This window comes from Salvelinus sp. IW2-2015, linkage group LG22 (genome assembly GCF_002910315.2).
Source record: "Salvelinus sp. IW2-2015 linkage group LG22, ASM291031v2, whole genome shotgun sequence".
Taxonomy (NCBI): Eukaryota; Metazoa; Chordata; class Actinopteri; order Salmoniformes; family Salmonidae; genus Salvelinus; species Salvelinus sp. IW2-2015.
In genome coordinates this window covers 26172611-26194696 of record NC_036862.1, presented here as the reverse complement: position 1 = coordinate 26194696, position 22086 = coordinate 26172611, and the positions used below count along the sequence as shown (strand labels likewise).

The following is a 22086-nucleotide window of genomic DNA, read 5'->3' as shown; positions in this document are numbered from 1 at the left end:
ATAGAGAACTGTGTATCACGGGATAATATGAAACAACACCTGGAGAAACAACACCTGGAGAAACAGCAGTATTGTAATAGAGGTCTATGCCCTGGATGGGTGGTGAACTGGTGAATCTAAAGTGCCCATGCCAAACATATTTCTATGCTAACAACATTCCACATTCTTTCACGACTGGATGGATTCCACATTTGACTATGTTGGTCAATGAGGCATTATATTTTGTAACTCTTGATTAGGAGAAAGTGCCTTTGCACAAGAGGAAACAGAGTTTTGGGATGGACAAAGTGATGACATCAAGGGATTACATAGTGTGGAAATCAAGGGATTACATAGTGTGGAAATATATATCCTAGGAATTCTTGTGTACGTACATTTTCTAAGAGATCGTCTGACATCTGTGACAGAAATTACATTTGGGTCCATTTGTAAAATGGCAAACACCTTTTCCATGGGACCATGCATTGTCGTCCCATTCATGCGCTGCCATCAACTCATGTTTCAGCATGAAGTTGATGGCAGCATATCTGTACACAATTTCTGGGAGCTGAAAATGTCCCAGCTCTTCCATGGCCTGCATACTCAGAATGTCCCAGCTCTTCCATGGCCTGCATACTCACCAGACATGTGAGTATGATCAACTCTACCCATTGAGCATTTTTGGGATGCTCTGGATTGACAGTGTGTTCCAGTTCCCGCCAATATCCAGCAACTTCGCACAGCCATTGAAGATGAGTGGGACAACATTCTAACAGCTTGATCAACTCTATGCAAAGGAGATGTGTCACACAAATGGTGGTCACACTTTTTGACCTACCTTTTTTAAATATATATTTTTTACCCCCTTTTTCTCCCCAATTTTGTGGTATCCAATTGTTAGTAGTTACTGTCTTGTCTCATCACTACAACTCCCGTATGGGAGAGACGAAGGTCGAGAGCCATGCGTCCTCCGAAACACAACCCGACCAAGCCGCACTGCTTCTTAACACAGCGCGCATCTAACCCGGAAGCCAGCCGCACCAATGTGTCGGAGGACCACTACAACTTACACCTAGCGACCTGGTCAGTGCCATACCACTGCGCCACACAGGAGCCCTAGGATACAGTCCAATCAACATTAGTCTTAATTTTGACCCTAAAATGCTATTTATTTATCAGATAGAGTATATATCTGTCCTTAATTTTGACCCTAAAATGCTATTTATTTATCAGATAGAGTATATATCTGTCCTTAATTTTGACCCTAAAATGCTATTTATTTATCAGATAGAGTATATATCTGTCCTTAATTTTGGGGAACAGTCAGTGAAGAAATTGGGTTGTGTGTCATGATGAGTAGCAGCTGAAAAATTTGAAGCCAGACTTGCTGAATTGCTATCATTTAACTGAGGAATGTGCATGTGCAGTATTAGGCCTACCAGTCACTGCAATAAAATGGAGTAAGTACCTGAAAGATACAGAAAACCACATAAACTGGATCATAACACCATTTTGCATTGATGGAGAAGTACATTAGATTGTAGATGATTTTTCTGAGGGAAATAAAAATCATTTCAATCATTCTGATTTGTATATGTTATGTGCAGTGTTTGGAAAACGTGACTCTTATTAATACTTCTACATTTTCACTGAATGGAGATGTAAAATGAGCGTGCGGATACGGTTCCGACGCTATGCCATGTGTAGCTAGGCTACAGCTGGAGTGGGAGCATCAGCAGACAAGGCAGCCTCCTCGAAGAAATAGAGGGGGAAACAATGTTTGCATCTGTCGCCACACCAAACACATTAGCCGAGGTTGTAGTATCAGAAAGGGAACGTTTTAACCCGGTGACAACGACATGACCACAGCTAGAGACTGTGAATGAGCGACAGACAGAGGAGAGACTGAGGAACGGCACAGACATCATGGCTCTTGCGCATCACCAGCATACTGTAGCTCGCAGCATGAATAGATATGCCAACATTGATATGAAGAATGAGTGCACGTTCAAAGGCTCTCAATATACTGGTCAGTATTGAACAATTATGGTGCCACGTGTTAAGAGACACTTCAAGACATGCTTTTAAAGATGCGGACTCGGCTCTCTGTCAATGCGCATGATACTGCGGTTCTACTACTACGGCACGCTCCAACTCACCTTGAATTGGTACGCGTCTGTCCTCCTGTCATTCGATAGTAAGGGGCGGAATAATAGCTAATACACGCCCCAAATCCTCTATCAGCAACCAATCCAATGATAGAAGAGGCGGACCAAGTGGCTAAATTCTCACAAAGATTTCACTATGCACTCGTAAAACAGCTCGGTCTACTACAATCGCGGCGGTGCAGGTGCTCTGTCTCTTCGGGAGAGGATGCGGACGGAAGGACGGGGGAGGGAAGGGATGAAGGGAATCGCAGATAGGAAAGTGCATAGAATATGAATAAAAGGGCGTCGATAAGAGCGCGCGCGGTGCAAGGTCGAATATGACAGATTCGTTGAACGGGGCACTTTGCGTTGTAATAGCTGGTCGGCAATAGTACTATGATTTGGTATGTGGCCACTTTGATAGCAAGTGTATTCAGCACCAGAGGAACGGCCGCTCAAGGTGAGTTGAAGTGCAATATATTTTGTGTCGCCCATAATATATAATTTTGAGCGACTGCATGTGGGTTTGCTGCTGGCCTTTGCATAGCATGCTCATTCTAAATTGGTAGATAAACGCAATAACGGTTTTTCATTGATATAAATGGCTGCATTTTCTCTAGTCACGTGAAAGTTCTGCCTTGGTTTATTTGTATTTCTAAATATTTTAGGGAAAATATTAGCCTACTCCTTATCATGCAATTATCATGTAATATAGCCTAAAGAGTAAAAACTCATATTTGAAAGGACAAATAAGTGAGACATAATATTGCATAATTCTGTGTAAAATAATTGCTCCATTATTTGAGCAGAAAAATACTACAAGCATATTACTCTCTCTACTGTAAGTACATATTGCTATGGTCAGTGATAGTAGCCTATACAGTCAGGACATGTGTTTCAGATGTGTCAGATAAAAGGCAAAAAACACCAAATGAAACACATTTTTCTTCTAATATTTGCTTTCGAAGAAAATCTGTCATGATCAGTAGAGGTGTCAGCAGTCTCAAATGTGATCATTTTACAAAAAGGGGTGTGACTGCTTCACTAGTTTCCAGCATGGGAAAGTAACTCCTCAATGCAGCAATATTGTCACATGACATTGGAACTTGTCTGTGCATGAATGTATTTATTTAATGTTACTTTAGATTTGTGTGTATTGTTGTGAATTGTTAGATATTACTGCACTATTGGAGCTAGGAACACAAGCATTTTACTACATCCGCAATAACATCTGCTAAATATGTGTGTGTGACCAATAACATTTAATTTGATTTGATTTTGTCTGTTTAAATTGTATTTCAGATGGTATGTAACTGCTGTGTGTGATGTGTCAGTAACTGACAGTTGTGACTGATGCAGTGCCCATTAGAGGTGTTTACCAAATGGTCTGGAGTGGCGCAATGAACTGTTTAATAATTACAATATAAATAATGCAAGTKTGTTCACATTTTCATGAAACTACTGTGTTGACCCATGGACTGACTTAACCTTGCTCTTCCAATAGTGTCCAGATGGGGGAGTCCTTTCTCGAGTCGTCAAATGATGATGACTGAGCTCAATGACCCCTCATCCTCTGTCTAAAGTTACTCTGCTTTCTGTTTTATTTGACAATTGAGGATTAGAATTATTACGTTTTAGGATTTGTGAGGGCTAGGGGTTAGTTTTTCTATATGAAACATAATCAGATATTAGTTAGTCAAAACATGCATTATTATTTCCTTTATGCTGTTTCTTTGATAATTCATACCTGTCTTGGTCTCTCATGTAGCAGTCACGTTCAGTCACTGCCAGTTCCAACCCTGAAATATGTATTACCTAGGTATTACCAGTGGGCTATACAATGTTGTTTTTTTCTTTTTAATCCCACCATTCATTTTGTTTAGGGTTAGGATTTATATTTCCATAAAAACCGTTTTAGAAAACTGTCAACCGCTGAAATGTGATTACACAAATCTGAAAACGACCTATGCAAATATTAGGTTAAACAGCGTATGTGGGAAAATATTAATACCATTGGTATACTTTCTAAGAATGTCTGCATCCTTTGGCTGTTGCGTTTGCTATCTCTGTGTTAGGAATGTTGGTAGATGAGATCAAATGTCAGAGTAGAGGGTAGTGTCCCTAGCAGGGTTGTGGTCAATTCCATTTCAAACCAATCAATTCAGAAGCAAAAATCCTTGTTGCAAACTATGGGCATGAATTACATTTGAATTTATCTCCTGAATTGACATGGACATGCCCCCATTCCCAGTCCCTGGCAATATGTGTTTCATCCTACTGTCCTGTTCCCTGAGCAGCGATGACATGGATGTTGATTAAGGCAGCACCCGCACCTCTCTGATTGAGAGGGGTTGGGTTAAATGCGGAAGACACATTTCAGTTGAATGCATTCAGTTGTACAAGTGACTAGGTATCCCCTTTCCTTTTCCATGCCTGAGAGGATACAGGCAGTCTAGTCTAGGAAATCTAGTCTCTCTCTCTCTCTCTCTCTCTCTCTCTCTCTCTCTCTCTCTCTCTCTCTCTCTCTCTCTCTCTCACACTCATTCCTTCAATCATTCTCTGTTATCATTCACTCATCTATAGTGCCCATTCACCAACAGATACCTCACTCACTTCACTCACTCCCTCAGTCACTCACTCACTCACTCCCTCAGTCACTCACTCACTCACTTTCACTCAGACATACAACCTATACCCTCACTCATTCACTGTCAGGCATATGCTCTATTTACTCTCCCAATCATGGGAGTAAAGCGTGTAAACCCAGCCTAGAGAAAGCCCTGTGCTCAAGCTGTGGAAGGCAGACTTCTGCCAGCACAGCACTGGGCATGTGCCAGCTCTTTCTACTGCAACCACTCCTCTCGCCTCGGCCAGTACGCTCCCAGTGGAATCTCCATGCAAACAAAGCCTGGAGCATTCTGGGAAAGCCAGAATGAGGAACGGGCCTGGTTGAAGCCCCCAGTTCTCTCTCTGGTTGACTACTCACACTTCTGACAAACTAGTGTAACCATACAAAACAAAGGCTGGCTCTCCCTCCCAGTTTGATGAACATGAATACAATGCTAGTACTGTATCTGCCACAGCAACTCACAGAAATGTACAGCAATCAGGAATTTATTCCTTATTCAATCACTCATAGTTTCTGGCTTTACTGTATGTGATGTTTAGTTGAGGTTTGATGATCTACAGGCCTATCTGCTCCCAAGGATGCAGTGGCAATCCTTGAAAAGTCTCACGAGAATCCCGAGGGTAGTAAAACCGCAAGCACCACTCAGGCAGTCCAGAAGAAAATGGATTCCATCATTGAACAGGGAGGTTCCAAAGATTTAAATAGGGAAAAAATAACAGTCATATTATTCAGCTCAGCAGAATTTAAGAGATTCAATGTATGTCTCTGTTATTGACATAGTGAGTGAGACTGAGTGTGGCAGAGTGAGAGGGTAGATAGGAAGAGAGTGTAGCTAGAGAGAGAGGGTAGAGAGAGGTTAGAGACAGAGAGAGAGAGAGAGAGAGAGAAAGAGAGGGTAGATAGAGATGGTAGAGAGAGAGAAACGAAAGTAGCAGAGAGAGGGTTGAGACGGAGAGAGAGAAGGCAGTGAGATAGAAAAGAGGGTAGAGAGAGAGAAGAGAGGGTAGAGAGAGAAAGGTAGAGAGAGGAGGAAAAGAAAGAGAGGGGTAGAGACAAAGGAGGAGGGGGGTAGAGAGAGGTAGAGACAGAGGTGAGGGGTAGAGAGAGAGAGAGAGAGAGAAGAGAGAGAGAAAGGGAGGGTAGAGACAGAGAAGATGGAGGTAGAGACACAGAGAAAGAGGGTAGAGATAGAGATGTTAGATACAGAGGAGAGGGTAGAGACAGAGAGAGGAGGGTAGAACAGAGAGAGAGAGTGAGGGTAGAGAGAGAGAGAGTGGGTAGAGACAGAGAGAGAGGGAGGGTAGAGACAGAGAGAGAGGGAGGGTAGAGACAGAGGAGAGAGGGAGGTAGAGACAGAGAGAGAGGGGTAGAGAGAGAGAGAGTGAGGTAGAGACAGAGGAGAGAGAGAGAGGGTAGAGACAGAGAGAAGGGGAGGGTAGAGACAGAGAGAGGGAGTGGTAGAGAACAGAGCGAGGGGAGGGTAAGGACAGAGAGAGAGTGTAGAGAGGAGGGTAGAGAGACAGAGAAGAGGAGGGTGAGAGACAGACGAGAGAGGAGGTAGAGAGAGAGAGAAGTGAGGTAGAGACAGAGAAAGGAAGAGAGTGAGGGTAGAGACAGAGAGAGGGGGAGGGTAGAGACAGAGAGAGGGAGGGTAGAGACAGAGCGAGAGGGAGGGTAGAGACAGAGAGAGAGGGTAGAGAGAGAGAGGGTAGAGAGACCTAGTAGTGTGAAGTAGAGTGAGAGGAGAGGAGAGTGGTAGAGACAGGGCAGTCTGTGACTGACTGGGATGTTTTAGAGCTCTGAAAGTTGCATGGAATTTATCGAGCAGATTCCATCACTCACACTTGTTCTTGAGGGCTGTGCAATTTCTTTGCTTTATCGATGTTGAATTAACATTATTTTCAATAACCAACTGTAATTAGAAAAGCCATATGAAAGCGCTAATAAGCATGCTTCTTGATGCAATTAATTTACAACAATATCAGGTTATTATGGCCGAAGAATTTACTACTTGTTTAAAAAAGGAAGGAAGTTGAGTCTGTGTGTGACTCGATCCGTGTTAGCATGGGGAAATGTCAGTGACTTACAACTCCTGGCTAGCACAGGGCAGGGCAGGCGCCACCCTCCTTATATCCTGATTTCCTGTAATGTGCACCTCTGGCAGTGCCCCACAGTATTGAATTGGCATTTGGGCCTCTGGCACGCACGCCTGGCCTGTTTTACACCCCCTCTCTGTGCCCAGTGCCCAGGCAGGAGCAGGTGTCAGCTCATTGTCGACTGAGGGCTGGGGCCCGTCCTTAATTGGGCTGTGCTTGTCTTAGGGGGACGTGCAGCTACAGAGGGCCAGAGAGTGGAGGGGAGAGAGACTGACTAGGCTAGGCTGGCTCACAACACTGGGCTGTCATGCTAGAGATGTGTTTTAAAGGTATATGACACCCAGGTCTCTGTCTGTCAGCTGAATGCCACTGGTGTTTCAGAGATAGCAGGCAGCTAGCCTGCGGTGGCCTGGCCTCTTGTCTGTGTTGTGTAGTAGTGGGCAGCCTGTGTAGGAGGTAGTGTTCATGAGGCTGCTTTTCATGTAGGAGAGTGTGCTGTGCTCACAAGCATATGTTGTGTATAGATGGAAGGGCCACTAGCTCGCATTGAGTAGAAGGAATAGGATTACTAATCTGCATTCTATGTTCCCTGTCATGCAAGGTTGCCTTCTCCAGACAATGATTCCTGCTTAGGGTTGCTTAGGGTTGCTTAGGGTTGCAAAATTCAAAAAATTCCCTGGTTTTCCAGAAATCCTGGTTGGAGAATTCTGGATTTCCTGCTTATTCCCTCCTGATTCTGGGAATCCTCTAACCTGGTTTTTAGTAAAACCAGGGAATTTATTAAATGTTTTTTTCCTCTGTTGTCATCACTTTTACTTATAGATGTTATCAGTACTCAGTTAGAGATTTTGGAAAGGTTGGTAAGTAACCTACTTGACATATAGGTAACTGCCAAAATAATGGAAACACTTGAGTAAATGAGGGATACAAACTATATTGAAAGCACATGCTTCCACACAGGTGTGGTTCCTTAGTTAATTCAGCAATTAACATCCCATCATGCTTTGGGTCTGGTATAAAAATGCTGGGCAGGCCATTATTTTGGCTACCATGGCTATGCCCCATAGGATGACAATGCCCCCATCCACAGGGCATGAGTGGTAACTGAATGGTTCATGAGCAAAAAAAAAGTAAACCATATGCCATGGCCGTCTCAGTCACCAGATCTCAACCCAAGTAAACACCTATGGGAGATTCTAGAGCGGCACCTGACAGAACGTTTTACAACTCTTTCAACAAAACACCAAATTATTGAATTTCTCATGGAAGAATGGTGTCGCATCCCTCCAATAGAGTTCCAGACAATTGTAGAATCTATGCCAAGGTGCACTGAAGCTGTTCTGGCTCGTTGTGGCCCAACACCCTATTAAAACACTTTATGTAGGTGTTTCCTTTATTTTAGCAGTAACCTGTATGTGCTTATTGTTCATATTTGTCCATGTCTCCCTCTTTGTGAAGAGTGGTTAAAGGTTCATTCATTTTTCAGTGATGTTAGACTTCTCCATTACTCAACTACAATACCACTCTCTGATGCCCAGGATCCTGCATGATCAAATACTTAATGTTACAATTCATAAAGGTCATGATTAAATCTCTCCTCTCTCATTTGCTCTGTCACTGTCTGTCTTTCCTGCCTTCCTCCTCACCCTGCATCACTGTAATGGATTCCTCTCGATTGCAGTTTGTGTTTGTCTTTTCATATGGCTTATGTTTTTGTATTAGTGTCAGAAATCCAGATTTTCAGATTTTCAGGAAAGCTATTAATAGGATAGCTAATACAATGTTTTTTTAATAAGTAGCTCAATAAGGATAGGGTTGGCTTTTGTACTTGTATGTCACACGTTGATGTTAGGTTGTCAGTGTGTTATGGGATGACCTGCATTTAACACCAGTATTTTTACTGAGGCTAACTGTCTGGTAGTACTACGCTGAACTTGGGTTTGACAGACTGCATGTGGCATCAGTGGGTGTAACTGAGAGTCACGCAGCTTCTATGACGTTGGTTCACTCGTATCATTGTCTCACGCTGCCTGTGTAGGAGGTGATCATCAAATCAAATCACATCATCTTTTATTGTTTGCATGCACATGTTTCGCAGATGTTATTCCAGGTGTAGCGAAATGCTTGTGATGGGATGTATAGACATTATGGACAGTATGTGGATAGAATACGTAGTATATCTGAAGAATACGTAGGATAGAGTAGTATATGTACAGCAATAGTTGAATAGGATGTACTTGACTAGAATACAGTATATATATATGAAATGGGCAAAACCGTATGTAAACATTATTAAAGTGACCAGTGTTCCATTTCTATGTACATAGGGCAGCAGCCTCTAAGGTGCAGGGATGAGTAACCGGGTGGTAGCCGGCTAGTGACAGTGACTAAATTCAGGCCAGGGTACTGGGTGGAGGATGGCTAGTGATGGCTATTTAACAGTCTGATGGCCTTGAGATAGAAGCTGTTTTTCAGTCTCTCGGTCCCAGCTTTGATGCATCTGTACTGACCTCGCCTTCTAGACGATGCCGTGGCTCGGGTGGCTGAGGTCCTTGATGATCTTCTTGGCCTTCCTGTGACACCGGGTGCTGTAGATGTCCTGAAGGGCTGTGCTCCCGGGGATGCGTTGGGCTGACCACAACACCCTCTGGAGAGCCCTGTGGTTGCGGACAGTGCAGTTGCCGTACCAGGCAGCAACAGCCCGACAGGATGCTCTCAATGRCGCATCTGTAAAAGTTTGTGAGGGTTTTAGGGGCCAAGCCTAATTTCTTCAGCCTCCTAAGGTTGAAGAGACGCTGTTGCACCTTCTTCACCACACTGTCTGTGTGGGTGGACCATTTCAGTTTGTCAGTGATGTGTATGCCAAGGAACTTTCACCTTCTCCACTGCGGCCCCGTTGATGTGCATGAGGGCATGCTCCCTTTGCTGTCTCCTGAAGTGCATGATCATCTCCTTCATTTTGTTGACATTGAGGGAGAGGTTGTTTTCCTGGCACCACTCCGCCAGGGCCCTCACTTCCTCCCTGTAGGCTGTCTCGTTATTGTTGGTAATCAGGCCTACCACAGTTGTGTCGTCTGCAAACTTAATGATTGAGTTGGAGGCGTGCGTGGTCACGCAGTCATGGTAAACAGGGAGCACAGGAGGGGGCTGGGCACGCACCCATGTGGGGCCCCAATGTTGAGGATCAGTGTAGTGGAGGTGCTTTTGCCTACATTCACAACCTATGGGGACCGTCAAGAAGTCCAGGACCCAGTTGTACAGGGCGAGGTTCAGACCCAGAGCAATGTGCATTGCGATGGCGATTGCATCATCCGTGGATCTGTTGGGGTGGTATGCAAATTGCAGTGGGTCTAGGGTGTTGGGTAAGGTAGAGCCTCTCAAAGCACTTCATGATGACAGAAATGGTAATTTAGTCATTTAGTTCAGTTACCTTCACTTCCTTGGGTACAGGAACAATGGTGGACATCTTGAAGCAAGTGGGGACAACAGACTGTGATAGGAAGAGACTGAATATGTCCGTAAGCACTCCAGCCAGCTGGTCTGCGCATGCTCTGAGGACGCGGCTAGGGATGACGTCTGGGCCGCTTAAATGTCTTACTCACGTCGGCCCCGGAGAATGAGAGCTCACAGTCCTCGGGAGCGGCCGTGTCGGCGGCACTGTGTTATCCTCAAAGCGGACGAAGAAGGTGTTTAGCTTGTCTGGGAGCAAGACGTCGGTGTCCGCGTCTTCCTTTATAATCCGTGATTATCTGGAGTCCCTACCACATACTTCTCATGTCTGAGTCGTTGAATTGCATCATTAATTATGTCATTAATTATAGGTGTCCATGTTAGCTATCCATGCTGTTTCTTTGTGTGATGCCTAGTATGTAGTGCACTACGTACTCCTATCCATGTGTCCTGACTACACTCATTGCATTGCACCTCATTGCAACACATACACACTGTCATGACTCCCTCTCCTTGGTGAGGATCAAAGGTGCCAGATCATCTTGGCACATGTTTCAAGATAGACAGACCCCCCTCTTCCACAGAAGAGGGAAGGCTTTGGGAGGGGGGGGCGCTGTGCTGGAATTCCTGCGAGACAGTAACGGTTAATGTGATTGGATGTTAATTATTTGACTAGGCTACCCGTATTTGACATTGTGGTGTTCTTTCGCTGAACACTAGATGGTTTAATTTTATTTTTGGCAGTGAAACAAGGCTACTCAGGAGAGAAAAAAACCTCACCCAAATGTATAGCCCCATTGGAAAATATAAATGGACTGTTTGAGGATGTGAAGATTTTTTAACTATTTTTTTTAAGTGAATCACATTTTTATTTGGCGTACCCCCGACGGCATTGCGTACCCCAGTTTGGGAATACCTGGCATAGACGGGTTGAGTGGTTTCAACAGAGAGACGACAGAGAAAGACATCTACACATAAATATATATTGCATTTCTAATCCGAATGAGAGGTTGTTAGGGTTCTAAGTATTCTGGTTACAGTGAGCGTAGTTTCCAAATGTATGTACGATAAGTTGACTCTTTGTCTCGCCCTCACCTAGTAGGCCCTCCCTTTTCATTGCGTAACCAAACAGTCATGCTTTTGTTTGTCCACTAGAGACCTGTTTTCATTGTATTATGTATGTAATCAATAACCTACAGTTGAAGTCAGAAGTTTACATACACCTTAGCCAAATACATTTAAACTCAGTTTTTCAACAATTCCTGACATTTAATCCTAGTAAAAATTCCCTGTCTTTGGTCAGTTAGGATCCCCAAATTATTTTAAAAATGTGATATGTCAGAATAGATTTATTTCAGCTTTTATTTCTTTCATCACATTCCCAGTGGGTCAGAAGTTTACATACACTCAATTAGTGTTTGGTAGCATTGCCTTTAAATTGTTTAACTTGGGTCAAACATTTTGGGTAACCTACCACAAGCTTCCCACAATAAGTTGGGTGAATTTTGGCCCATTCCTCCTGACAGAGCTGGTGTAACTGAGTCAGGTTTTTAGGCCTCCTTGCTCGCACATGCTTTTTCAGCTCTGCCCACAAATTTTCTATAGGATTGAGGTCAGGGCTTTGCGATGGCCACTCCAATACCTTGACTTTGTTGTCCTTAAGCCATTTTTCCACATCTTTGGAAGTATGTTTGGGGTCATTGTCCATTTGGAAGACCCATTTGCAACCAAGCTTTAACTTCCTGACTGATGTCTCGAGATGTTGCTTCAATATATTCACATAAATTTTCCTCCCTCATGATGCCATCTATTTTGTGACGTGCACCAGTCCCTCCTGCAGCAAAGCACCCCCACAACATGATGCTGCCACCCCCGTGCTTCACGGTTGGGATGGTGTTCTTCTGCTTGCAAGCCTCCCCCTTTTTCCTCCAAACATAACGATGGTTATTATGGCCAAACAGTTCTATTTTTGTTTCATCAGACCAAAAGACATTTCTCCAAAAAGTACTATCTTTGTTCCCATGTGCAGTTGCAAACCGTAGTACTGGCTTTTTATAGGTGGTTTGGAGCAGTGGCTTCTTCCTTGCTGAGCAGCCTTTCAGGTTATGTCGATACAGGACTTGTTTTACTGTGGATATAAGATATTTTGTACCTGTTTCTTCGCATCATTCACAGGTCCTTTGCTGTTGTTCTGGATTGATTTGCACTTATTCGCCAAGAAAGTATCGGTTATACTTCTAGGAGACAGAACACGTCTCCTTCGTGAGCGGTATGATGGCTGCTTGGTCCCATGGTGTTTATACTTGCGTGCTATTGTTTTTTCAGATAAACGTGGTACCTTCAGGGCGTTTGGAATTGCTCCCAAGGATGAACCAGACTTGTTGAGGTTACAATAATGTTTTCTGAAGTATTGGCTGATTTCTTTTCATTTTCCCATGATGTCAAGACAAAGAGGCACTGAGTTTGAAGGTAACTTGACAATACATTCACCAGGTAAAACTCACAATTGAACTCAAATTGAATGTCAATTAGGCCTATCAGAAGCTTCTAAAGCATGACATCATTTTCTATGAATTTTCCAAAGCGGTTTAATTAAAGGCACAGTCAACTTAGTGTATTTAAACTTCTGACCACTGGAATTGTGATAGAGTGAAATTATAAGTGAAATAATCTGTCTGTAAAACATGTTGGAAAAAATTACTTGTGTCATGAACAAAGTAGATGTCCCAAACGAACTTGCAAAACTATAGTTTGTTAACAAGAAATGTGTGGATTGGTTGAAAACAAGTTTTAATGATCCAACCTAAGTGTATGTATAACTTTCGACTTCAACTGTATGTTGGTATGTGTTACGTATTCTGTGTGATGATTTAGTTGTATAGCAAATAAATACTTAAGGCCAATTTGTTGTGGTATCATGATGTCATCACTAGGTTAGGGTTTGTGGCAGATATCGCAAGGATTATGCGACGTTCAGAATGTGACTGATGAGAGTTATATTAATAATATGACTGTTATTGATGTAAGAGATATTTAGATATCTTTAGAGTTGTGTTGGGAGATAGTACTCGGTAAAACAACTGTTCCGCGGGTGGTCCCAAAATTCCTAAAGAGTTAATTGTTACATGATTAATTTAGTCAAGTAATACTGAAATGTAGTAGGTAATTATTTGATAAATAGAGAGTCACGACAACACACACACAACACAGACACAGAAAGACACAGACAAACACAGACACAGACACAGACACAGACAACAACAGACAAACACCGACACACACACAAACACACAGACACCACCACACACACACCACACACACAACAAACACACCACACACACACAAGAAAAAGACACAGAAAAAGTGAAAAAATCAAAAAAGAAACAACAACACAACACACACACACCACACGAACAAAAGAAACAACCACACAACCACACCACCAAGCAGAATGCTTCTGATGTGACAAAAGTCAGACATTGCAGGCTGGCATGTCAAAGTTACCAACCCTGTCAGTGCACATCCAGCCCGAGTACTAGCAACATAAAACCTTGAGAATTTCACTTCTCTGAAAGGTCTAAGAACATTTATGCCATTACATCCAGGACATTGTGTGTTCTGTCCAGTTTAATCTGTGCTCATATCCTTGCATTACATACACCATAACCATGTGTGTGCTGGTACTGAAGTGCTTGTAGTGTCATATTCACCTTTGCTCAATGCCTGATTTCATATCTCTCTCAAAGTTCTCAACACGCTATCACAGATTAAAGTGAAATAGACACAAATTATTTATTTGAACTTGGTTTCAGTCACACGAAAAAGTTTWAAAAAAGATGTGTCCACCAAACTATTTTCTTTTTCATWGAGCATTCGTGTACAGAACACGATTTTCTTCATAACAAATTCAAATTTGTGGTGGCTAACATTAGCTAGGTTAGCTAGGTGACTAATGTTAGCGAGGCTAAGGGTTAAGGTTAGGATTAGGGGTTAATTAAGGTTAGGATCAAATCAAATCAAATTGTATTTGTTACATGCGCCAAATACAACAGGTGTAGACCTTACAGTGAAATGCTTACTTGCAAGCCCTTAACCAACAATGCTTTACGAAGTTAAGACAACAAATTAAAATAACTGTTAAGTAAAAAATAGATAAGTAAATAGAAAATAAATGTAGCAAATAATTAAACAGCAGCAGTAAAATAATAAGTGAGGCTATATACAGTAAGGTGACTGTATATAGATTTCTGAAATTAAAACCGGGGACATTTCCAGTTCGRCAGTCAACATAYCATTAAAATATCCAATGTTATTATCTAKGAAATAAAAAAGGGGGACAATTCYGGTTYCATGTATTTAGTCTAACAGGCACACTGTGAYAGAGAAMACAACTATATTACAGAAACACTACAGACAAGACAGAACTGTCCAATCTGAMMRSCMWTYMRKKGKYCYKGKWRKYYKGGKWRRAWWARRRSMRRARRRRAMMWKRRSMAAAWTKRAAAAAAACAGACAATAGTATATGTGAAATACTTAACAACATAATAAAGAAATAAGACGATTATGAGATTGGTAACTACATAATATACTTATACCAACCTAATCTGTATATTTCTCAGAAGAATGTTTCTTCTTCAGGATTGCTCTGTCTTTGGCCAGCTTTTCCATGAACTCCTGCCAGGGGAGGTTGAAGTTTGTCTTCACAATAAGCATGGCCTTGATGGTAGGAACAGTGAACCTATTTCTTGCTGCTGTCCATAGATCATTAATTTGAGAGAACACTCTCTCGACTGGTGCATTACTTCCAGGTAAGCACATGACAACAGACGCTAATCTAGCCAGGTTAGTGTGTGGGATGTCATTCTATTTGAAGTGGGTAACCACCGTGCTCCATCTCTGACTAAGCGGTGTCTCAGATTTTTTCCATTCTTCAAACGATCCCCCCTTTAGGAACTCTTGCAGGCCAGTAACCTCGTCAAACAATGCATCCTCATTGATTGTCACATTGGGGGCATTTATCCTGCAGTGTGCCTGCTGCCTTCTGGATCTCTTCACGCAGAGGTTGCCTTTTTAAAAGGAGACAATGTAAATCTTTTAGATTATCTGTGTGCTTTCCCCAAGCTTGCAAGTAGTTCACAGCCGTAGTGAAGAATGATTGGGATGTTTTGAGATAGCTCTCTTTAGACATTGCTCCATTTCCCTCTAGCTCTCTCAAAAGTCCTCTGACCAAAACTGGAATGAAGTTGTCATCACGTCTTGCAGTCAATTTTGCCTCAATGTTTCTCAGAATTGCAGCTGACTCCACAGCACAGCGGTCCTGGCCTTCAAGCATCTTGATCGTGTCACTGAATACGGTCAAGTTTCCATGGACAAAGTCCAGCCAAAGTTCAGTCAGTGGATCTTCAAACATTATTCGCAGGACAACAGGGCATTTGTCTTCAGAAAGAAAGAAGGATTTCAATGGCACATACCTTTTCAGCACTCTTTCTAGAGCAGGGAGCATGGACAGCCAGCAAACATTGCTGTGTCCTAAAATGTTATGGTACTCCTGGCCAACAAACTCACAAAAGCTCTTCAGTCTTTCTACTCTGACGGTGAAAATATGAAAATATCTTTGTGAGCAGGTACTCAACATCAAGGGGAATCATATCCAAAGCTGTTCTGTCCGTGTTATGAATGATGTGGGTAGGAAACCCAAGCCAATCACCTCCCGCTGCAGAGCATTTTAAACTTTGGTATGGACATTGACCCTCCCCAGCCTATTCAGTCCTCCAAAGTTGGTATTTGTGTTGTCGGCAGAGAATGCCACGACTTTGTTTTGCAGGTTACATTTTTGGATGACCACCAGGACCTCAGCTGCAATCTCCTCTGCTGTTTCTCCTTTCAATTCAACAAAATCAAGCAGTTTTGTTTCCACAGATGTGTTGCCACATATATTTAATATCTTGACTACTATTGGCAGTGAGCTTTACATGTCCATGGATTGGACGCATCAATGACCAGGGACACAAATTCAACCTGGTCTAGGTCCTGTGTTAGCCAAAGTAGTGCCCATGCTGCTAACACGTACTCACTATGGCTTCACATTTTGTCCTAGCACATGTAAACTTCGGCTCATAAAGCTTTCGTGTCAGTTGTGCTGTGCAGTCCATAGATCTGTAACTATGATTGTGTCGCATAGTGTGGTATGCAAAGACACCCTCCTGCACAGCTAAATCATATTCTTCTTGGGAAGGCTCTACCTTCTTGAAGAATGTGGTGACAGAGGGCATACCAACACGGGCAATCAGAGAGGCTTTATGGTTTTTTGTCTGTTGATGTTCTACCACTGCCGTTCTTCCCCCGCTGCCAATTGAAAAAGAGGAATTACAAAGGGTGCAGTTAACCATTCTATTGTCTTGACCTGAGAGTATAAATGGAAATTCTCTCATCATGTTGTCATTAAAATGACATTTCCGTTTCTTGGAAAGAGCCATTGTACCTCCTCTGTCTGCTCTTCTTCACTCTCCTTGTGTCACTTCTTACTCTTAACTTTTTCTTATCCTCCACAATCTGTCTCCAGTCGTCTTCCTGCTCTTTCTTCCTCTCCTTCTCTTTACCTTTCCACTCTTCCACACTCTCCTCACTTCACTCTTTTTACTCCCTTMATTTTTCCTTCTTCCTTCTTCTATTAGATCAAATACTTTGGTTAACAGATTCCCATTGCTTGCCTAATTTATGTATTTTATCTCAAAAACATTGTTTGGAAGGTTCCTCCGGCGTACTCCGTTCGTTCCATCCTGGATTAGAGGCGTTGGGCGAGGGGCCTTCAGTACCTTGTGGAGTGGGAGGGGTAGGGGGAGGGGCCTTCAGTACCTTGTGGAGTGGGAGGGGTACGGTCCGGAGGAGAGGTACTGGGTTCCGGTGGCTGATGTATTGGACCCTGAACTGCTGCGGGAATTCCACCGTCGCCGGCCGGATCGCCCTGCGTCTCGCCCTGCGGGTCGTTCCCGAGTCCGGTGTCGACGCACCGCTGGAGCCGCGCGTCAGGGGCGGGGTACTGTCATGACTTCCGCCAAAGTCGGCTCCTCTCCTTGTTCAGGCGGCGTTTGGCGGTCGACGTCACCGGCTTTCTAGCCATCGCCGCTTCATTTTTCATGTATCCATTTGTTTTGTCTTGTTCCCTGCACACCTGGTTTTTATTCCCCAATCAATCTACATGTATTTATTCCTCTGTTCCCCATCATGTCTTTGTGTAAGATTGTTTGTGTTACGTGTGTATTGTTGATGCGCCAGACTGGCTTGTTTTTCCCGTGTTATTTTTCACGAAGATGTTTATTGTTAAACATAATTCTTGTGACTGTTTTGCGCATTTTGCACTTTTGCCTAAATAAAGTGTGCGCCTGTTCACAAATCTCTGCTCTCCTGCACCTGACTTCGCTACCAGTACGCACACATCTGACATTGGCAGGCTCTGTAATCATATCTTTACCTTTCCTCCTCTATCTCTTTCACTCTTCTTCCTATCCAGTCTTCCTCCTCTCCACTCTCCAACAGAAAACATTATGCTAATGTTATCCATGAAAATTTCTAAATATATTTTCACACTACTTATAATGCCAAACCATTAAAATTGTAATCTACAAATAAATATTCTCATAATTAATTGTGCGTTAATTTAATATAATCATATTTTCAAAATAGCCCGTCCACTGCATGTTTACATGTGAACGTTTTTTAAACTAGCTACCATGACAGTAGCTGGCTAACCTAGCTAGATAACTTAATCGACATAGCTAATGTTAGCTAGCATAACCTATTTAAAACCTTATAAAGCAGAGCATCTATCTATATAATAAATTGTGACATTATAACATTATTAGCTAGTATCTCAAACGAGTGTAACTTACCTGGCTTGAAAAGACGTTTGTGGTGATGTTGTGGATTCACTTGACACTTGCTAGCTTCTGGCCGAGTTTTCCACAGCAGTTTTCTCTAAAACTAGTGAGAGCAAGTAACTACTTGCTAGTTAGAAGAAGAAGAAGAGTGAATGAAGCTGATATAGCGAGCAGCCCCCTCTGCTGGACAAAACAAGCAGAACGCGATTGAGACGTCAACCGGTAGGCTCTGCTGCCCGGTCTTTCTTGCCACGTAAAATATKATTTCACTTTGCAGTCTGTTTTTAATGCACAGTTAAAAACGGGGACATTTCCGGGGACAGCTTCAAATATTTCAATATGTCAAAATATTTCACGGCTATTGTTTTAGCTGGTATAATTACAGCCCAAAGTGCCTGGCGAGTCCACACACACACACAAATATGTGATCATTATTGCAAGTACAGTAAAGAGTACTTTTCATGCAAGTGCCTTTATCGTCACTGCGGCTCGAAAGGCAGGTTAAAATCTCCAGCGTATTTAACTCCTAACTGTACATGCTGTTACACTTGAACATTTGGGTTCTGCTCTGGACAGATGTTGATTGACTCAGAATAGATGTATTTTATTGATTAAGTGAGCTGTAACAGAAGGAGGCTGCTTGCAACGAGTAACTGTGTCTAGTATTGGTAGTGAACCTGCCTATTTAACTGGTGGCAAATAATCTGGAATTATTGCCCTGCATTGTGCTCTGGGACATGAACTGCCTCTGATTTAGCTAATTTACCAAACAGATGTAGACAGCAGCATAGTGTACTGGATAAAGTCGTCCCTTCAGGAATTCGTTTTGAGCAGGATCAGCACTACTGTTAGGAGTTAGGATTATGGCTGTTGTGGTGACTGTATTACCGCCACACCGGCGGGCACAAGTCATGAAGGCAGTCAAATTCCTCATGACCATTTAGTCACGGTAATTAGGTTTCTCCAAGCTCTGATGCTGGTCATTAGTAGCCTACCAAACTTGCTAACTGCCTTGTACTCAGCACTCTATTGTCCCTCTAATCACTCTGACATTAATGCAAATGTTTTCGAAAATCTAATCAAACACTTTGTGAGAGCTCGTGAGCTCATGTTGTGCAACAACTCAATAGGCTATTGAATTGCGCGAGAAAACATAATGATGGCCTCTACTAAAAAGAGGAGGATCCCATCAGCTTTCTATAGGCTAGGCCTACTATATTTATTTCTCAACTTTCCTAATATTAAGCACATTGCTTATATTTACAACAGGACTATAGGCTACCTGGCTTGCATGAAAATAAACCACTGGGAAAAGCGTTGGCCATTCACTATTTAAGTGCATAGATGACATGTATTTTTTTTTACGCTGCCCCTGTTTCGATATGGTGCATTCTAAATCAAAACCAATTTTACACATATTATTTAGTATATATACATATTAAATCAAGAATAGTCTGATAGGTGACAATATTAGCCTATCACTTGTAAATWATATATTATTAATGATGCCCAGCATAAGAAACAATGACTTTTTCTAATCATAGTCGCACACCTCATGTAGCCTAGACCATGGGCCTATATGTTTTAATAAGGTTTCTATCACAACTAAAGTGACCAAATAACTTCTTAAAATTAAGCAAATTAATCTACTTTACAAGGGGTGTAGAGCCTAACTCTTACGTCGGTATTAATGGTCGGGAGACAGGCGCATGAATGCGTAATAGAGTTTTTTATTTACCCAAATTACAGCGTGCCATGTACAGGCACGRGGACAAAGAMCAAACAAACACTATACAAAACACAGGGTTGAGACCCAAACAAAAGAGCGAGGAGTACCTCGAATAAATACACAATCGCACAATGATTATCACACGGGATGAGACCTGTAATCATCTACACAAWACACGTGGCACGAAAGCCAAAACAACACAGCACAGGTACTGATACGACCAACGGACATTGAAATAATAATCGACAAGACAATGGTGAACAAAGGGCACACTTATACAATTACTAATCAAATTGGAATAGGGACCAGGTGTGCGTAATGACAGTTCCGGAGGGATCCGTGACACTAACTGGCATACATAAGCAGCACATGAGTTTCAAGTTTGGGGAAGATAATTTTCACCATAWWAAGGCACCTTTATAATAAAAGCATTACATTCAGAATTGCATTTGCACACTTTTGATAATGGTGTTTTCCGCTAATGGAACATTCTCGCTTATAGCCTACTACCATGTGCGCATTGCTGCACTTCTAATGTGAAGAAGTAGCCTAATAGTTTATCAATATTTTAAGCTAAGCGTTCTGATCTGTTGCGTCAGCCACATTGCGTAATTTTTTKGGGGATGCTAGTTGTTGTATTAATTTGGCACAACTGTCCCAGACTATGTTTGGAATATTTATTTCTCGCATAGAATAGAATATGTCGACTTTTGTACTATGAGGGATAGTAGATTGACATAGGCTAGTGCTTTTGCTGTTCATGAGGCCTACTCATCTTGTTGGCTAACGAAAAGTAAATGTGGACAATAATCACCTCGGAATTGGATAAGGACATGCGCAGTTGCGTCCCCGATGTGTCTGTCTTCACTTGTAGCCTGTGAGAAAGACCCGATCACGTGATGGAGTGCGCGCAGCACGCAGGGAGAATGGCACAAAGGCCCCTACACTGCAAAAGGCATGGATTTTTGTAGACTGCATTACAGCCACACAAAGGGGATGCCACCATGAAATTCTAGGCATTATCAAGTGCTTGTCAAATTGTGAATGAGTGACTGATGTAGTGTGTACAGCCTGTACAAAAMAATAAAGCAGAGCTCATGCCTTTCAAGTGTCTTTTTTCAAATCATCATTAGAGTCGCATCATACAGCCTTACAATGTATTAAAATTCAAAACAAATAGCCCAACATTTGTAGAACATCTGCTCAACACAGAATAACCACGTGCGCACTCCCTCAAATCATTTGGAGAAAATATCCTTCCTATTTTATTCAGCTTTGTTCAACTGTATTCTTCATACTATAAAATACTATAAAAATAATGCCACGGAGTTCTAAGCGAATCTTGTCAGCTAAATTAACTAGTGTATCCCAAAGCCATTTGTCATAGCCAGATCAGGACCTAACATAAGGACAACTCAGAGTATGCTATTCTGTTCTTCTGAAATAGACTACATTTTCTTCATATCATGCTTCTTTAGACCTGTCTAAAATAAATAATTGATTTATTGTGAAGGTGTAGGCTATATTACATAGACTTATTAGACTTTTTAAAATGTAGATGTTCCAAAGGTCTGCATCAGTGGCTTGTAGGCTATGTGTGAAAGCCAGGATATGCTAAATGTGTTTATGTTAATAAACGGTCAATTGCCTTGGCTGACGGAATTTCGTGACCGCCACAGCCCTAGTTAGGATACATTAAAACATACAGTAGTTCTGAAATAGATGTCTAAGGTTGTTGTCTTAGTTACAATACTAAACTAATATAGGGCAGGCTATAATATATTGACTTGTGGTCTTTCTGTTTGATGTATTGGTGCCTCAGTGATGACACCTGGTCTTTGAGATGAGCTCAACCTGTGAAGAGGTAGTGGAGGTTAGAACAGGGAGGGCCTATATCATGATTTGCACCGCTGGCATTTATGTCTTGTTGAGAGCGTAAATATGTTCCCTTGAAAAAGCTCCCATAAACCCTGCCGGGTCACTGTGTCTCCATTAAGGAAATGAAAACGGCGATATCAGTGAACCTTGTCCCCTTGTGATGATCTCATGAAGGGATTGGGGAGTTATTAGCCAGGCAGTATATTATCCTGGGTCTTTATAGTAATTCCTACATTGCTCTATTCCTCTGCCCAGAACTTACTGCTCTCAGGGCCGACAAGGATCCAAAAAGAGCTCCTGA

At 42.3% G+C, this 22086-nt stretch overlaps 1 protein-coding gene across 1 annotated transcript in view; it reads left to right on the top strand.

Annotated features, from left to right (window-relative positions):
- The first annotated feature begins 2308 nt into the window (after positions 1–2308).
- Positions 2309–22086, top strand: part of igsf9ba (immunoglobulin superfamily, member 9Ba) — a 78632-nt gene continuing 58854 nt past the window's right edge. Inside the window, 1 exon segment of the mRNA XM_070433905.1 lies at positions 2309–2586. Within this exon segment, the coding sequence (XP_070290006.1) occupies positions 2523–2586 (64 nt within the window). The 5' untranslated portion in view covers positions 2309–2522.